This window comes from Ochotona princeps, chromosome 29 (assembly GCF_030435755.1).
Source record: "Ochotona princeps isolate mOchPri1 chromosome 29, mOchPri1.hap1, whole genome shotgun sequence".
Classification (NCBI taxonomy): domain Eukaryota; kingdom Metazoa; phylum Chordata; class Mammalia; order Lagomorpha; family Ochotonidae; genus Ochotona; species Ochotona princeps.
In genome coordinates, this window is record NC_080860.1 from 139400 (window position 1) to 158210 (window position 18811).

Below are 18811 nucleotides of genomic sequence, written 5' to 3' on the forward strand. Positions count from 1 at the left end.
GCTCAGCTGAGCATATAGGTTGTGTCTTACTGAGCGTCTAACTGCCAGTGAAGGGTGCTATCTCCTTTGACTTCTAGACAAGAGTCGCAGTGAAGAAGACATGCGAAGTATGGATGCCAGGAATAAAATCACTCAAGACATGCTACAGCCCAAAGTCAGGAGGTCCTTTTCTGATGAAGAAGGGAGTTCAGAGGACCTGCTGGAGCTGTCCGATGTTGACAGTGAATCCTCGGACATCAGGTAAGCTCCACCAGACTCATGGTAGTCCTAGGACCAGACATGTGCTTGGTACTTGATGCACAGTTCCATGTTCTCAAGGTCTGATTCGTTCCTCAGCAGCCAGGCTTCTAAACGGCTTCATACTGTCTTCTGATGTCAGGTAGGTGAGCTCTTCAATGTGATGTGGCCAGGCCTGGCTGACTCCTTGGGTGGCAGCTGGTGAAATGAGCCCTCAGTGCTGTGATAGGTGCCAGATTCTCTTCCACATACCCTCTTGCTTGGACTCCTGTTCATGACTCTTTTTTTTCTTTTTTTTCTTTTAAGTTTTTTTTTTTTTAAGGAAAGACAGATTACACAGAGAATGAGAGTCAGATATTCCGTCCACTGTTTCATCCCCTCAAATGGTCACAAACAATGGCCAGAGCTGAGCTGATCCAAAGCCAGGAGCCAGGAGTTTTTCCGGGTCTCTCAAATGGGTGCAGGGTCCCAAGCTTTAGACTATGCTTTGCTGCTTTCCCAGGCTAAAAGCAGGGAGCTGGATGGAAAGTGAAGTAACTGGGACACAAACTGATACCCATATGAGATCCTGGCACTTGGAGCTGAAGGATTTGTCAATTGAGCCAGTGCTCCAGACCCTGGTCATGACCTATGACCATAAAATTACTTTTGTCATTACCTAAGCACACTTATTCTTTGTGGGTTGTCTAGGAACCACAAAATATGACACCATGAATATTTATCATTTATCAAGTTGTTACTGAAAAGATATAGCCTTTGGAAGCCTTATTTTATCTGCTGATATGTTGATTTTTTTTTTTTTAAGATGCATTTGTTTTTCTTGGAAATGCAGATTTACAGAAAGAAGGAGAAACAAAAAGAAAAATCTTTCATTTGCTGGCTCACTCCCCAAATGGCCACAATGGGCGGAGCTAGGAGCCAGGAACTTCCTCCTGGTCTCCCATGCGGGTGCAGGGTCCCAAGGCTTTGGGCCGTCCTTGACTGCTTCCCCAGGCCACAAGCAGGGAGCCGGATGGGAAGTGGAGCAGCCAGGACACAAACCGGCACCTATTTGGGCTGCTGCGCTCATTGTGCTTGCCCCTCTTTCTTAGTGTTTTTTTTTTTTCTGATTCTGTTTTTATCATATGCTTTATTTTATAATAGTTTTTGAGTGTATAGGGGAGGTACCATAAAGAAAAGTGGCTTGGGTCAACTGAAAGCTGTGTAAATATGATGCCAGCTGTAAAAACTCCTAGGAGAGAGAGAGCACCGTGCAGCCAAGGTTCATTTTGCCCAGGTTTGAGCAGGTGGCTCCTGAGAGTCCCAGAATGCTGCTGCATATACGGGGCTCCTGGGTACGCCAGGTCTCACTGAGCATGGGGGTAGAAGAAGCCTAGACATGGCTGAGAGGTTGGGACATGGGCAGTCCTCTAGCAGGGGCTTCACATGGAGGAAGGGTTGACCCTTCCCTTTCACATACAGGTATAGAAGAAGCTACTGGTTCCTGGCTTCCAATTGGCTCAGCTCTGACTGTTGCGGCCACTTGGGGAGTGAACCAGCAGATTGAAGACCTCTCTCCTTCTCTTTGTAAATCTGTCTTTCCAATGAATACTGAGCAAGGGCTGAGCTGAGGCTGCCACAGGGCACAGACAGCAGATCATCTTCTTGGTGGGCGTATGGGTGCTGCACAGCCCTGTGCCTCCATGGCTCCAGCTTTGTCCGTGCTCTGCCTGCAGTCAGCCATACATCATGTGCAGACAGTGTCCTGAGTACAGAAGACAGGTGGCTCAGCCTCTTCCCTGCCCTGCACCTGACAGTGACCCGGGGGCCCTGCCGGCCGTTGCAGACACACCGTCCACGTCCTCCAGCTTCACCCCAGGTGAGACAGCTGTGCCCTGCGTGTACGTTTTCCTCCATAGTGTCTCAGGTACTTGTTGTTTGTTGTCCTCACAAGCAGCCCAGCCAACAGCTGCATGTTCTTTGGCTCTTCTGGCTGTACTGTCGCCTGTTACACCACCCAGAGTTCCCACCCCATGTGCTCTTTGACTTTGTTTTCATAATCAGTTTAGTCACTGTGAGTTTCCCTTCCTGGACACTCCTAGGGATTAGCTTTTTTTTGTAGCTGTTTTTAAGCCTTAATTGCTCTAGCCTGATAGCTAACCTGCTGAGCAGCTGGTGTCCGAGGGTTTCCCAGACGGAATGGGACAATCATACATCTGTCCATTCAGTAAGTGGCTAGCTTTTCTGCAGTGATGAGTGGGGCATTACTGGGAGCTACTGCACATCTCAAGAGTTGCCCTAAATGTTCTCCTGTCAGCTACTATTTTTCACCAGGCAGGTCTCCAGATGTCAGTAAAAACAAAGGCCAAGGAGAACTGGTCAGGGTGTATGGACTGTGGTTCTCCAACCTATCCACTTGGTTGCTACAAAAAAGCCCTGGCCTCCTAGCCACTGCTCAGATTGAGCACACACCAGGGGTCCTAACTCACTGTCAGGCAGAGCCATGTTCCTAACCACTCTGCTGAGGCATGGGACCACAGCACTCTAGTGTTCATAGAGCCTGTAGGTGGAGCAGACAGGGCAGTATTTGGCCACAGTGTAAATGCTCAGCTTCTGTCTCTCGCCAGCTTTGCTTGGCTCCCAAGGCTGTCTCCTTCTGCACAGTGGCTGTTAGCATTTCCCTGCAGGATCATCAGCTGTGCTCATATGTACTATGCATGGAGGATATGTCGTGCACACAGAGCCTGAGTCCCCAGCAGGAGCCCAGGAAATGTTGGCAAGATGATTTCTGTCATGGTGCTTGACATGGCCACTACCCCAGTCAAGGCGTTTCCTGTGTGGCTGGTCAGTGTCCAGGGAGCTTGGCCATATTGACACAGAGTTCCTGGTTCAGGCTGTTGGTTTACTTGAAGGGTAAATTCTTTTTCCTTGGTAGAAAGTAAATATATAGTTTACTGTACTTCTCAGTACTCTGTGTTTTATGGGAATATTTTGGAAAGCATTTTGTAACATAAGCCAAAAGATGGTTTTGGTTATTTTCAACCTGCTAGAGCTCCCCTAATTTAAATGGTAGAATGTTATGTATCTGTTTAAGCATAGGTTTGGATTCTCGGGTTTTTCTCTTAGAGTCTTTATTCATGAATACTTTCTCACTACGTCTCTGGCAGTCTTTAATTTCCTGTCTGCTTGGTGTCCCAACATGTACCCGCCTGGACATCCTGTGTTTGGCAGCAGCCCAGGATTATGTGTGTCCTCTGCAAGGAAGCCATGCCATATGCACCTGCTGTTTCCAGCCCATGCCTGACCGGAGAGCAGAGCGTGAGCAGAACCCTCGCGTGGCCCCCCAGCAGTGTGAGTATGTTGGGCCAAGTCTGTCCAAGGGGCCTTCCGCTTGACAGAAGACACACACCATCTTCATGGCTCAAATTGTTGACTTTGTGTAGGATATGAAGTAAGGAGTCAGGTGGTTTCCTGTCAGGTGAGTTCAGTGCCAGCTCTCCTTGCTGTAATCCCACAGAGGTGGGCCCACAAGTCCCCTACAGAATCTACCAGCACATCTGATTCTTTCATGTTCTGGTGGATTCTGTGGCCCACCCACTGTTTTTGACACTTGCAGGTGGGTGCTGTGGCCTAGCCCAGCCAAGCATGCTTCCCAATTGCAACTTTTGTGTATACCAGCGATGGGGCAGCAGGCGATGCTATTTAGGCCCAGTCTTCCACATGGGCACGTGCCTTGGCCTTGCCCAGAAGTACCTTCTGGTTTCTCTCCTATAAACCACTTCTTCTCAGCTTTTTCACCTACCAGAGAATGTAGTGGCCCAGACAATGGAAGACCTCAGAAGTCATTCTTCCCTTGTTGATCATGCCCTTAGCTGCTGCTACTACAATATGTCCGCAGAAACTTTTCCCCAGGCAATCTGCAGACTCTGACCTGAGGGTCAGGGTGGCATATCCTGGCCCATTGGTCCCTGCCTTCCACACATATCCTTTAAAAAATCAAAATAGAATAGGATAGGCAAGTGTGCTGACACACTGGTATAGTTAACACAAATTTTGCATTAACCAGGCCCAGAATGTGTGTCAGCTACAACACTCATAGCAGCGTGACACTTGCCTAGATAAAAGGCAACCCAGGCAGTAGCCCACAGCTACTTTTGCGTATGCATAATCAGTTGCTCCCACTTCACCGTGTTGAATAATGCATCTTTTCCTGCAGTTGATGCATTACCCCATTCAACATGCCATGTTTTCATTCATGGAGGTTTTTCTTCTTAGGACCCATACCTACATCTGTCCCTGCATCAGTACTATAGTTACTTTACAGTATTTTCTCTTAAGCATGATAGGTGGAATATGAAGTCCTGCTTCAATTTTTGCTTCTCAGTGTTACAACAGGGTTAATCATTTACTTAATCATTAATTGAATATACTGCTGACTGAAACGTTGCTTCAAGCCCATTACTTCATTTTTAACACTTCCCATTATATGCAAGTTACTCGCATGTCACACACCTCTGACCACACTTCCTGTGCACAAGCCCTAACGGGTCACGCACCTCTGACCACACTTCCTGTGCACAAGCTCCTCACACGCACCTCTCTGACCACACTTCCTGTGCACAAGCCCTCACGGGTCACGCACCTATCTGACCACACTTCCTGTGCACAAGCCCTCATGTGTCACGCACCTTTCTGACCACACTTCCTGTGCACAAGCTCCTCATGTGTCACACACCTCTCTAACAACATCAGTTGTCCCCCTATTTGCAGGGTCTTGTTCTGTGTGCCAAAGGTACTACATGTTCTCTTTTTGGATCTTTTATGATACCACATGATCTCTTTTTGTGCTTGCTACTCAGAGGAAGCCGCAGAACAAGTCTTATGAAGGGTCTGCTCCTGATATGAGTGAGGTGGGCACTGGCAGAGCCGCATGAGGATCCTGGATCAAGCGACATGCTGGTGGCCTCGCTCTAGGACACACATGCTGGTGGCCCCTGGATCATCCCTGGCTTTTTGTCCCTGTATTTGATGCCACAAATTGGGAAGGAGCAAGTGAGAAATTGTAGCGCCAGACACATACAAAGTGACTGTCAATTGGGGCATCTGAGGAAGCGCTTAAAACACTGACAAGAGGCCAGCTTCTCACCAGTGATCTTTGATTTTGACTCTAACTTCATGTAGAATGCCTTATACACAGAAAGATTTCATTATGCAATCCTATGAAAATTTTTGTTAGGGTTATCTATTCTTACATGCCATGGACTTCTATTCCATACAATATTAAACATTAAAAAATAATGCCTACAGGGAAATGTTACATTAGAAAATGTAACAGTGTCAGAACGTGCTCTGGCTGAAGTAGGGTGTGGTATGTGGTTGTTGAAATTGTTTTTCATGTGCAGAGTTAGAGGGAGATGCCATGTGTGGGTGGTGGAGAGGTACCATATTGTTCTTTTGTGGATCTTGCTGTCTTCCGGGGGTGGACTTTGGTAGAATAGGAGAGACGGTGTGGGTCTGATCTTTATTTAGGGTCACAATTCTTACCTGCCATAGCTTGGTCACCTTTAATGTGAGCTAGGATGGGGCCTGGCACCATGGCCTAGCGGCTAAAGTCCTTGCCTTGAACGCACCAGGGTCCCATATGGGCGCCGGTTCTGGACCCGGCAGCTCCACTTCCCATCCAGCTCCCTGCTTGTGGCTTGGGAGGGCAGTCAAGGACGGCCCAAAGATTTGGGACCCTGCACCCGCGTGGGAGACCCAAAGGAAGCTCCTGGCTCCTGGCTTTGGATCGGCGTAGCACTGGCCGTTGTGGCCACTTGGGGAGTGAATCATTGGATGGAAGATCTTCCTCTCTGTCTCTCCTCCTCTCTGTATATCTGACTTTGTAATAAAAAAATGTGAGCTAGGATGTAACCATGATCCCAAATTTCATGAAGCTCCCTAACAGCATTTCAGAGAGAGCTGGGTTCCTGAGTCACGGCAAGGGCCTGACTGACGGCTGTTCTCTGTCCGTAGGTGCCGTCTGCCTACAGCCCTTCTGCCACCTGTACTGGGGCTGCACTCGGACTGGCTGCTTTGGCTGCTTGGCCCCATTCTGTGGTAATATCGGCTCTCGAGCCTCAAGTTGCCTTGTTTTGACTTTGGTGTGCTTTGTTGATGAAGTCGAGGGCTAGAACTGGTCTGCTGTGTGCATAGAAAGTGAGGAGGCCACTTTAGTTCCTTAGTGATTGGCCGCAGGGGTTTGCCAGCTTAGAAGGGTCACGTTCTGGGCCCGGCAGCGTGGTCTAGCGGCTAAAGTCCTCACCTTGAAAGCCCCGGGATCCCATATGGGCGCCGGTTCTAATCCCGGCAGCTCCACTTCCCATCCAGCTCCCTGCTTGTGGCCTGGGAAAGCAGTCGAGGACGGCCCAATGCATTGGGACACTGCACCCGCGTGGGAGACCCGGAAGAGGTTCCAGGTTCCCGGCTTTGGATCGGCGCGCATCGGCCCGTTGCGGCTCACTTGGGGAGTGAATCATCGGACGGAAGATCTTCCTCTCTGTCTCTCCTCCTCTGTGTATATCTGGCTGTAATAAAATGAATAAATCTTTAAAAAAAAAAAAAAAAAAAAAAAGAAGGGTCACGTTCATGTTGGCTCAAAAGCAAGAAATGCCAGAATTAGGGGCAATACCCATGTTCAGTATAGAAGGGTTCATTTATGTCTATAAAGCACCACCAGTGAATAGGTTTGTTTCCAGTTCAGATTGTGTGATTCAGGTCAGGTGTTTGGGAAACAAAGAGCCAGTCACTTTAAGGAGGGCCTGGGGTGAAAATAGGTTTTTCCTTTCTTGTGCTTAAAATTGTACTCAGCCTGCTGACTCTATTCTTTCTGCTTTCGAAAGGTCTTCTGTCTTCTCAGTTGCCACATGCTGTCTGCCTCACCCAAGAAACTGGGCCACACTGGGCCAAACTGGGCACACTGATGGGCTCCTAGGGGGTCCCATTTCTTAGGAATCACACAGTGGGGATAGGGGAAGGCATTAAGTAGGCAGTGGCCAACATAGTACATCACCTCCTAAACCAACATGCACCCTTCTTTGTGTCTGTCCTTTATCCTTCACTCCAGCTTGATGGTAAACGTACCTGACTCTTCCTGGCCACTTCTTCTCACAAGACCTTCAGAATTAAGACTTCTGGCCAAAAACAAAAACACAATTGTTCCATTCCCCAGTGGTTTCAGATGAAGACTTGGAATAAAATCTGGTATAACTTCACAAAGAGACACTGGGGAAGGATGGAGCCGGGCCAGAGGAACTGTACTTGAATCAGTAACACACTTGTTTATCCTGTATCTTAAACATATCAAGCTGGACATCTTACCATCGTTTGATGTCACTAGTGGGTTGGTTCAGTAGTAACTATGTGATGCCTATTGAAAAAAACATAAAATTGTGTTTTGGGACCCACATTGGAGTACTTAGTTTAACCCAACTGCTGCTTCTGACTCCAGCATCCTCCCAATTTGAATCCTAGAATTCAACAGTGACAGCTTGATTACTTGGATCTCTGCCACCTACATGGCCTGAACTGAGCTCCCTGCTCTAGGTCCAGGCTGGCCTGGTCCATCGCTGCCTGTTTTGCCTTTGGGGAGGGAACCAGTGGATGAGTTAGCACATGCTCACTTGCACTTTTCTGCCTGACTCCTGGCCTCTCTAAATAAATAAAGGAATAAAGGAATAAATAAATAAGCTTTTGAAAAGCCAGATAACATTGCTTTCTTCATGTTGGCAGAATTAAACCTGGGGGACAAGTGCCTGGATGGAGTGCTGAGCAACAACAACTATGAGTCGGACATCCTGAAGGTACTGAGCTCAGCTTACAAGACTCTCTGCATTTCGTTGGCTGTGTCGACTTTTCCTCATTTTCCCAAAAGAGTTGCTTCTTTTTTTTGCTTTCACATCATGAGTACATAGGAATTGGTTCTCATAGCTCATGGAGAGGCATTCCCAGAAGAGCTAACTCTTCTCCCTGGCACCTAGCCTTTTCTGTTTCCATCTATGTACCAGCTGGCTTTCAATGTGGTAATGCTGGCCACACACACAACGCTAGGGTCTTCCTGTCTGCCATGGAAGCAACAGCTACAGCCCTATGCCCTGCTTTGGTGTCTACCTAGGAGGGCCACACAGTACCATGCTTGTGACAGGACTGTGGAGGCTCATTTGTACTCATGCTGAATGTCTGAGAGTATAGGGGAACTCGCCCCAATTGGCACTCACCACAATTGGCCCTCGGGGTTTGCTTTCCCTTGAGGTTCCTGCTGTGTGGCAGCAGGTAAGTGTGTCAAGAGTGTGTCAGCTGTGGGCTCAGCTTTCCCTCCCCCTGGTGGCCTTCCATGAGATGTTTCCTGTCATCAGCTCAGTATTTCCTCATGCAAACTGGGATTTCTTTTTTTTACCATCACAGAATTACCTGGCAACCAGAGGTTTGACATGGAAAGATATGTTGTCCGAAAGTCTCCTGGCTTTGCAGCGGGGGGTCTTCCTGTTGTCTGGTAAGCTCCGCTTCGGGTGTCTTCTGTCCCTGCAAAGGATCTGAGTCTCACAGCTACCTTTGCCTGTTATAGGGCAGAGAAGCCCTATCAGGGAGGAAAGGGTCTGGTGCTTCTTCATTGTTTTCAGAAATTGGGTGTGGGCCTGTGTGATGTATCCCAGCACCTCTCTCAGCAGGGAAGGGCCTCACCACTTACCTGCTTCAAGGTCCTAGGGCTGGTTGTTCTCAGGTCTTTCTTGTGGCTGCCTATCTTTGAGGAGCACACGGTACCTTGTGAACGGAGATTTTTGTTAGGGACGGAGGCTGCAGAAATATCAGCAGAGTTTCCTTAAGTTGATATGAAAGGAAGACTTGAAATATTCCTTTAAATTCTTTTGAAGCTGTTTCTGTGAGTGTCTTGCCTTTGTGTTTTGGAACAACTGCTGTGTGGGTGCCTAAAGCTGCCTGCTGCATCTGAACCTGTTTGATTTTTACATGGCTTCCTGTTTCTCCAGTAATGTAGCTTACTGAGAAATTGCCAGTGGTCCAGGGAAGTACAGAGGGTATGGTAAAGGCCACTGGAAATCTCACCATCCAAAATCACACACTGTGTTGATCGCATAATCGCCCTTCCGGGTACCACTGTACACACACACAAGGGTATGTGCAGGTACCAGTACACATAACTGGATGTGTGTACAAGCATAACTGTCACTAGTGAAATCCTACTAAGTATGACAGTGATGTGCTGTGGACTACTTCCTATCCATTAAGGTCTGCCCTGATTTTATACATTACATATTATTTTAAACATTTATTTAGCCAACTCATTGGTAAAGCATACATTATTTCAAATTTAATACTATTGCAAACAGCACAGCAATGTTATAGACTTTTATTTATTATTTTTTTAAATTTTTGGGCCTGCTGCTATGGCTCAGTGGCTAATTCTCACCTTGCAAGCACTGGAATCCCATATGGGTGCCATTTTGTGTCTGGGCTACTACACTTCCTTTCCAGCTCCCTGCTTGTTGCCTGAGAAAGCAGTGGGGAATGGTATAAAACCTTGGCACTCTAACACCCTTGTGGAAGACCCCGAGGGATCGTCTGGCTCCTGGTTTATGATCCTCCATGCGTCCACTCAGGGTGTGAACCAGCAGATGGAACATCTTCCTGTAAATCTTATCTGCCTTTCCAAAGAAAATAAATAACATCTTTGAAAAAAAATTTAAAAGATTTTGTGTTGTTGGAAAGGCTGATTTACAGAGGGAAGGAGAGACATCCATCAACTGATTCATTACCAAATGGCCACAATGGCCAGAACTGACTGGACCCAAAACCAGGAGCCAGGGGCTTTTTCAACATCTCCTATGTAGTACAGGATGCTAAGGCTTTGGGACAACGTTTGCTGACTTCCCAGGCCATGAGCAAGGAGCTGTATAGGAAGCAGAGCATCTGAGACATAAACTGGCGCTCACATGGGATCCTGACACTTGCAGGGAGAGATTAGCCAGTTGAACCATCACAGCAGCCCCAATATTGTAGACTTGAAAAGTTGTCACAGAATAAAAAAATAGGATTTTCATCCCAGCAGTTTGCACATATGAACACAGAGTTCTCAAGTTATAGCACTTCCCCTCTGCCTCGGTGCCTGCTCTATGTCTGCCCTAAACCTTGTGAATATGAGAAACACATGGTGATTGATCATTGGTCTATTTGCCCATGTTTGGTTATTAAAGAGATTGAAGCTCTTTTTGTCTCTGATCTTGACCAGTATTTATCGCATGATTTCTTTGTTGAAAGTAGTAATACATTGCTTTCAATATGTCATTAGTATTTCACCTTGATTATTATTCTACGTCCATGTTATTGTTTAAACTAGGCATTCAAATTTATAAATCTCTTCGTGTTGCTGTTTTGTTTTCATGACATACAAGTAAAGCATCCTTGGCTCCGGCACCGTGGCTCAGTGGCTAGAGCCTCACCTTCAACATGCCAGGATCCTGTATGGCTGCCGACTTGTGTCCCAGCTGCTCCACTTCCCATCCAGCTCCCTGCTTGTGGCCTGGGAAACCAATAGAGGATGACCCTGCATTCACGTGGGAGACCTGGAGGAAGAAACTCCTTGCTCTAGCTTTGGATTGACTTAGCTCAGGCCGTTGTGGCCACTTTTGGAGTGAACCAGTGGATGGAAGATCTTTCACTCGTCTCCTTCTATCTGTAATTCTGCCTTACCAGTAAAAATAAATAAATCTTCCCCAGGTGTAGGCAACTGCCTAGGTTGTATTGTATCTAGGTAAGTGTTCCACTGCTGGGAGACCAGCAGATTTCAGCCGCCGGTATCCTGAGCCTGGTTAATGTCAAATTGCTGTTCAGTATACCAGTGTGCCAGCTTAGTTACCACAAAATAAGTAAATAAATGAAAATAAGTTAAGCATCCCTCATTTAAAAATCTGGAATGCAAATGTTTTGAGTTGCTGATGAGACATCAGAAGTAGAAAATTCTACACCCAACCTCAAGTGATAGGTTGTAGTCAGAATTCAGGCATGCTTAAAAATATATCAGATTCCTTTCAGGCAGCATGTATAATGTAGCATAAATATAGTGTATAGGCTTGGATCCTAGCTCCAAGGTGCTTCATTATTACACAAATACAAATTATTATTTTTTAAGTTATTTTTGCTGAAAGTCAAATTTACAAAGAGAAGGAGAGAGTAAGAAAGATCTTCAGTCTGTTTGCCCAAAGGCCGGAGCTGAGCCAGTCCAAATTCAGAAGCCAGGAACTCTTTCCAGGTCTCTTGCACAAGTGTAGGGTCCCAAGGCTTTGGGCCGTCCTCAACTGCTTTCCCAGGCCACAAGCAGGAAGCTGGATGGGAAGTAAAGTAGCAGAAACATGAACCAGCACCATTATTGGCTCCTGGCACTTGCAAGGGGCGGATGAATCAATTGAATCATCATACCAGGCTCCAAACATTGTAAAATTTGAAAAAAATATGAAATCTAAAACACTTCTGTTAAAAGGTAGTTGAACCTATACTTCAAAAGAATACAAAAAGTGATCCAATAGAAAATAATACACATTTCTGTTTTCTTCTTAGTATTCTTTCTGGATTTAAAAATTTTTTTTCCTATAAATCTTTTTTTATTTTTATTTTTTCCTATTTTATTTTTAATTTTATGGTACAATTCCATAGGTGTTCCCATACATCTTAATCTGTGTGTCTGTAAAGTGTCTGCATGAGGCCCTGTTCCTTCCAGATGACAGAATCACTGGGGACACTGTGCTGTGTTACTGCTGTGGTCTGCGCAGCTTCAGGGAGCTCTCCTATCAGTATCGGCAGAACATTCCTGCTTCCGAATTGCCAGGTGAGGAGCTCTCCCTTAGCCCGTTGCTCCCTTGCCAACAGACATGCTGTTTGAGCCTCTCCTTTTGGCCTAGGCAGACAGCTGTCTGAGGGGGAGCCTATTGTTACTGGCTGAGGCAATGTGAATTTCTAGGACGTAGATCATTAAAGGTATCAGATAGACCGCAAAGTGATTTCATTTCCTAAATTTAGTTTTTAATTACTTGTGCTAATTTAGTTACTTGTGCTAACACATCCAGGGAGATGTCTTTGGTGACAAGATGCCTTGCAGCTCAGTGGTGCCTCCACTCTGCGTCTTCACTTGATGCCACCTGTGGGATGTGTCTCATGCAAACCTGTGCTGTTATTCTTTTTCCAGTGGCTGTAACATCCCGTCCTGACTGCTATTGGGGCCGCAACTGCCGCACCCAGGTGAAGGCTCACCATGCAATGTGAGTGAGGTCTGGGCACACGCTTGCTAGCCACAGATCTTTAAGGCCATAGAAGAAGTCGACTGTCCCCTTCCTTTGAGTCGTGCTGTGTGTGACTTGGGACTGCTCTTCTATGCCCTCATTTCATGGGATTTTTGTGTAAACATATTCATCCTAGTCTTTCTCCGTGTCCTTGTGGCTGGAATCTTTGCCCCTCATGGAGCATACCCGAGGATTAGCAGTTTCTGAGTTGGTGACAGCGCTATGAGAACTGGAGTTTTCTTTCATCTGTGAATGAATGGTAGTGATAACACAGTCATCCTCACAGCAACATGCAGGTTGGCCTGTGGGGTCCTTGGTTAGGACTCTCTCTACTCTGCTGCTAGTCCCTGTGAATTACTGCTTCACTGCTACTCCAAGTGCCTGCCCTGGGAAACAGAGTGCTGCTGAGGTATCTGATGGCAGCCTAAGAAGGAAGCCAGGGTATCCCTGACGCCTTCCTGCCCCTCTGAGCTATGCTGGTTGGCTACAGGACCCCTCATGTGCTGCCAGGAGGCACAGCTTCCCTCTCCCCTCTGACAAGCACAATTACCTTAGAGACTAGATTTCTTTGATAGCTTGAAAGTGAACCCATCTGTTTTTCACGTAGTTCTTGAGTGTGCAGTTTGAAAACTTGCTTGTTTGAATGTCTCTGATTTGACCATTCTCTCCCTGCAGGAAATTCAATCATATCTGTGAACAGACAAGGTTCAAGAACTAAGCTTCAGGGGAGGCACCGAGACAGCTGCAGTGCTGCAGGCAGTGACAGCACATTTTCAAAAGTCCTGAGAACAGATGCTCGTCGGGCATTTTTACAGTCCCCTTGAGGCAACACTGGGGGTCTCTGGTCAGGCGCTCTATCCCCCGAAGTGACTGGGGTCCCTGGCCACAGCCCTCCTCCTGGCAAGCTCCAGATAGAGCCACCAGCAGCAGAGGGAGGCACCACCCGCAGGACACACACATCCTCTTTGCTCTGACTGATAGTGCAGGTGTGCCCTCATTGTACCTTGTCCAAAAATCTAATCAGGAAAAGTTCGTGGGAGTAAGGGGAAGGGTTATCAAAACCATCATGTTCCAGGAAAGGGAGCCTCCGTTTACATCCTACAGGATGTGCAGCTCACTCTGCTGTGGGGAGTCACAGTGATTTATATAATTTTTATTTTAATAGGTTTGGTGCTTATCTTCTAATAAGATTTAAATATCACAAACTAGCACAAATAATATAATTTATAATTTACAAATTGACTAAATGGAGGAGTGGATGTCATTTGAAAGATAAGCATATGTTTCTGTTTGTTTAAAAAAGTCATCACATGTCCGGAACTGCTAACCTTAGACATGGATGTTGAGTTAGCAGCCTTTGCTGAAGTGTGTGACTTGAGGTACTGCTGTCCCTCATCTAGGGCTGGTGACGGGTCCTTGCTGTGGAGCAGGGACAAGCAGGGCCGTGTTCGTCCTACTCCCTGTGAGGCACACCCTCCTCACTGGGACCCCAGAGTGTGAGTGGCTGCTGGGCCTTTGCTCCTGCCAGCCATTTCCTCCCATGTTAGGTTTGCCATGCCATCTGGAATAATACTTGAAGCTTTTGGATTTGTTAGGAAAATTTTTTATCTGTCATTGAGATCACCTGTTATGTTTGCAAACTGGTAGCGTTTTTGCTTCTTCTCAGGAATAATGATTTTAGCGACGACTTGCTCTTGATATACACTGAGAAGCAGCACTCGGTATTTGTGGGAGAACATCCTTGCTTTTATTTTAATAAACAAGCTGCATTTGTTTCTCCCCTCTCTGTGTTGGGCTCATGTGTGAGGCTACCCCAAGTGACCATGGTTTTGGAGACAGATCCTGTGAAGGTTTACTGGTTTGTTACTGCTTATAGTGTTCACTAAATTGTCTACTACTCAGTCAAAGGACTCTGTCTGCAGATCAGCCTCGTGAAGTGCAGACTTAAGAGTCACAAGTAACTGCTGTGGGGGGACAGTGGCATGGGGAGTCTTGGTTCCACCAACCCTGGGAGCCGCAGCCCAGGAGGGAGGCAGCAGGACATCTGCACCAGCCCAGGGTGTGCTGCCTGAGCAGTGAAGCAACCTGTGTCTGCCTTGCAAAGCCTGGCTCACCATTCATTGCCTTCCCTCTTCCTCCCCTAAAAGTAAAAGTGAAACTGCAGAGTCTAGGATTGGACAGAACCTTCAGCTTCCCTCGGGTTTTGCAGGGTCTGTACAGGAACGGCAGGAGATGTCAGAGCTCTGGGACCCTGAGCATCTTTAGGACTTACAGAATTGTGATGCTTGGCCCACCACGAAGAGGCTAAAAGGACTCTGCTAGGCCTCACATTCCAGATCCAGCTGTTATTTCCTGATGAGCTGAAGGACCTGAGACCAGCTGGTGCTTCCTGGCCTTGAAGAGGAACTGTTTATAGAGACAGGTCCACGTTAACCTGGGCAGTGCTTCCTGCTCCTCAAGACCCTTCCAGCACACTCTAAAAGACAAACACCCTCCAGCTTTTGGAGCCCTGTGTCCTAGCGGGTCAGGTGAGGTAAGCCCTCACAGTCCTCCATGGAGTGACAGCTAGCATCTGCTGTAGACTCCTGGCAGCCTCTGTATTGCTGCCTGAGTGCAGCCCGGAAGACATCAGAGTTAGATCCTTGCTGCCCACTGACTTTCCCCTGCTTCTTCGCTATGTACCCCTTGTGGTCAGCCCTGCCCACGTCCCCTTGCTCAGCAGCCGTGTGTTATCAGACAAGGTCAGCCCTGCCCATCTGCCTCTGAGCAGCTATGCCATGTCTTGTGTGTTGTCATAAGGAGGTAACATGAGGGCTTGTGAACCGCAAGCCAGGAGAAGGGGATTTAAGGGTTCTAGGGGAGCCTGGTGGAGACCCCACTGAGTCTCTGGAGGGTTCCTGATCAACATGAAGAATATTTAGCTTTTTTTTCTGTCTCGGACACCAGAGAAAAGGACAATTTGAAATAGGTCTTTAAAAGATTTATTTACTTGGCAGAGATGGAGTTACATCTGTCTAGTAGTTCACACAACAGCTAGGATTGGATCCGGCCAAAGCCAGGAGCCAGAAACTCAATCCAGGACTCCCTCTAATGTGGCAGGGACCCAAGTTCTTAAGCCATCACCTGTTGCCTCCCAGAGCTGGAGTTGATGGCTAGAGCAAAGGTGGAATGCAGATATCCCAAGATATAACCAAACTGCTGGGCCAAGCACACACTCCTGAAATAAGCTTGGAATCATCTTAACCTCAGTGCTAGCTTGAGTGGAATGATCAGGCCCAGACCTGGAGCAGCAGGTACACACCGCTGGCCACACCCGGTGTTCTGGGACCTTTCCCTGGAAGGCAGCCAAACAGGCGGTCTGGAATAGCCATCTGCCTGCTGGGGACTTTGCTGGTAACCCACCCTCTTTGTACTTGGCCAGCAGCTAAGCTGAGGGGAGAGCTAGAGCAGCCTGCAGTGTTTTTACCAGACGCCTCTAGTACCCTGTCATGGGAAGCCAAACATGGGAGGGAAAATGGAAAGCCAGGAGCTGCACATTTCCCCTCAGGGCCCTTCGGCAGCCACCTGCCAGCTCAGTCTGGTGTGTCAGTAGTGGTTCTGAGTTACTGCTACGGCTGCAGAGCCAGTGGACAGACAACTGTGTAGTTGGCCAGCCAGGGACACTCACACAGCAGCCTAGCCGGCATAGGTTCTGTCATACCATGTGAGGATTCGATTTGTGTGTGGTTCCTGTCATACCACATGTGAAGATTCATGTAACCAGCAACACAGTCTAAATCCAGAACGTTCCATTTCCATCAAGATCTCCCTTGTGCTTTTTCCATCATTTCTACTCTGTGGCAGCCACGGATATATTTGCTGTTTCTATAAGTTTGTTATTTCTTGAGTGTTAAGTAAGTGGTTTGTGTCATACAGTGTAGAGCCGTACACAAAGGACTGCCCCAGAGGAGTGTGAGTTCTGAGTCGTGGTCAAGGTCATGCCTTGTTCCTTTTCAGAAATTGCTCCTGTGGGGGGTGGTCTGTGGTATCAATGTGCCTGTCACCCACCATAGCACCTTTTGTTTGTTTTCCATTTTTGCACCACCATTATCAACAATGCTTTCAGGACAGTAATTTTAAAGTTTTCTGTAGGCCTGATTTTGTTTTCCCCAAGATACATGCCTAGGGAGCAGTTGACAGGTGATGTGTGGATGCACCTGTGGGAAGGGAGGGATCTCATTTCTGTATGTCATTGCCAATGTATGTTGCTGCCACTATTTTGTCCTTACTGTTCTATTAGGGGTGTGATACTATTCAAACAGAGCTTCTTGAAAAATATTTACTTATTTGGAAGGGTTACATAGAGGGACAAAGATCTTCCATCCACTGGTTCAGCCCCCAACTGGCTGCAAACAGCCAGGGCTAGATCAGGTCGAAACCAGGAGCTTCTTCCTGGTCTCTCATGTGAGTGCAGGAGTCCAAGGCCTTGGACCGTTCTCTGCTGCTTTGTCTGGTGCCTTAGCAGGGAGATGGGTCAGAGGTGGTACAGCTGGGACTGGAACCTGTGACCTTATGGGATGTCGCCCTACAGAAGGAGACTGACTGTAAAGCCACAGCACTGGTTCCAACCTGTAATAATTGCCTAAATTTCTTTTATGTTTCAAAACTTTTTATTGGAAAGGCAGGTCAGATTTACCAGGAGAAGGAGAAACAGAAAGATCTTCCATCTATTGGTTAACTCCCCAAATGGCTGAAAAGGCCAGAGCTGAGCTGATCAGGAGCCAGGAGCTCCCTTGAGGTCTTCCATTGCGGGTGCAGGGCCCCAAGGCTTTGGAACATCCTCCACTGCTTTTCCAGGCCCTACGTAGGGAACTGGATGGGAAGCAGAGGAGGGACTGGTACCCATATAGGATGTTGGGGCTTGCAGGGGGAGGATTTAGTGATTAAGCCATCGCACTGGACCCTAATTCATTAAACTTCTAATTTTCTTTATTCAAAGACACAATGACAAACGGGGAGAGAAAGATCCTCATTTTACTACTTTCACTTAGCAGGTCAGAGGGGAGTTCCATCCCCGGGGACCTACGAGGTGCTGGGGTCTCTGCTCGACTGCCAGTGACCTCCCAGGTAGCTGGGCCCCACGCGTGGAGTGGCGGCATCACCTGCTGGAACGCAGACGCCCACTCACTTGCCCAAGTCTGCTATTTGAAACGACCTGATGGGTTGTTGTGTGGAAAATTCCGAGGGATATATACAGAAAAATATGGAGCAGTTGAGTCCAGGGGGGCCTCAGTGTACAGCATCCACATGTGCTAGTCACTCCTCTGGATCTGCGACCGCCACGTGGCCATCAACAAGTATTCACCGCACGTATGCGCATGCAATTCGTGAAATCACAAGATGCGGTATCCAAAGGCAGGGACGTCATGCCATGCCCCCATCAGCTCTCCGAAGCAGCGCACTTGTGGAGGACTCGCATGGGCTATCACCATAGGACCAGGCGCGGGGTCTGTCCACAGGTAAAACACAGCTGCTTCCGCCAAGCCTCGCGCCTGCGTTGCCACCACGGCCTGTGTCTTGAAAGGGCACGACGCTCACATGGCCCCACAGCAGAAGCCACTGTGGAATTGGCGCGTGGGAGACCAGCACAAACTGGGATGCCCGAGTTGCGAGCAGCCGGGCCACGCCCACAAACAGGGCGGAGCCAGCAGGGCCACGCCTCCCGCTGGGCGGATTGGGCGTGGCCGGGAAGCAAGCGACGGCGCCCCGCCACGCCACTTCCGCCGGAAGCTGAGTTGTCTGGCCTCCTGTCAGAGTGGTTCCCAAACGTCTGAAGTTGTATTTCTGGGTGGGCCGTGGTCACATTCCGAAGTCCGCCTTGGGCCGGTCGGGGGTCAGCGCGCGTGGACCCCGCCGCAGGAAAAGGCTTGGGCTGAGTGCAGCTGCTGTCAAGCCGGAGAGGACGTTTTCTCCTCCGGAACGGAGGCAGCGCGCACGCTGTTTCCGGGGCCCGGAGTGGGACCCGCCCCGCGAACGGCCACGTCTCAACGGGCGGCGGGCTCGGATTGCTGCCGTGGGGCCCGAGCGCCGGGTGAGGTTCATGAGGGGCCGTGGGGTCCTAGCGCCGGGTGAGGTTCATGAGGGGCCGTGGGGTCCTAGCGCCGGGTGAGGGTCATGGGGGGCCGGGGCCGTGGGGTCCGAGCGCCAGGTGAGGGTCATGGGGGGCCGGGGCCGTGGGGTCCGAGCGCCAGGTGAGGGTCATGGGGGGCCATGGGGTCCGAGCATCAGGT

The 18811-nt window shown here is 48.4% G+C and overlaps 2 protein-coding genes across 5 annotated transcripts in view; both read left to right on the plus strand.

Moving 5' to 3' along the window:
• The window catches only part of CHFR (checkpoint with forkhead and ring finger domains), a 32524-nt gene extending 18548 nt beyond the window's left edge, over positions 1-13976 (plus strand). For 2 of the 4 annotated variants that reach the window (XM_004595362.2, XM_058656992.1), the window contains exons 10-18: positions 78-240; positions 1953-2095; positions 3448-3567; positions 6232-6315; positions 7987-8057; positions 8659-8746; positions 11984-12091; positions 12449-12521; positions 13218-13976. In XM_004595362.2, coding sequence (XP_004595419.2) covers positions 78-240; positions 1953-2095; positions 3448-3567; positions 6232-6315; positions 7987-8057; positions 8659-8746; positions 11984-12091; positions 12449-12521; positions 13218-13260 — 893 coding nt within the window. In that variant the 3' untranslated portion in view covers positions 13261-13976. The remainder of the gene's footprint in view (positions 1-77; positions 241-1952; positions 2096-3447; positions 3568-6231; positions 6316-7986; positions 8058-8658; positions 8747-11983; positions 12092-12448; positions 12522-13217) is intronic. The other 2 variants (XM_004595363.2, XM_058656993.1) reach the window with 2 other exon arrangements.
• A 4340-nt stretch (positions 13977-18316) lies between these two features.
• The window catches only part of GOLGA3 (golgin A3), a 42746-nt gene continuing 42251 nt past the window's right edge, over positions 18317-18811 (plus strand). Inside the window, exon 1 of the mRNA XM_058657019.1 lies at positions 18317-18612. The gene's annotated coding sequence lies outside the window, so the exon portion shown is untranslated. The remainder of the gene's footprint in view (positions 18613-18811) is intronic.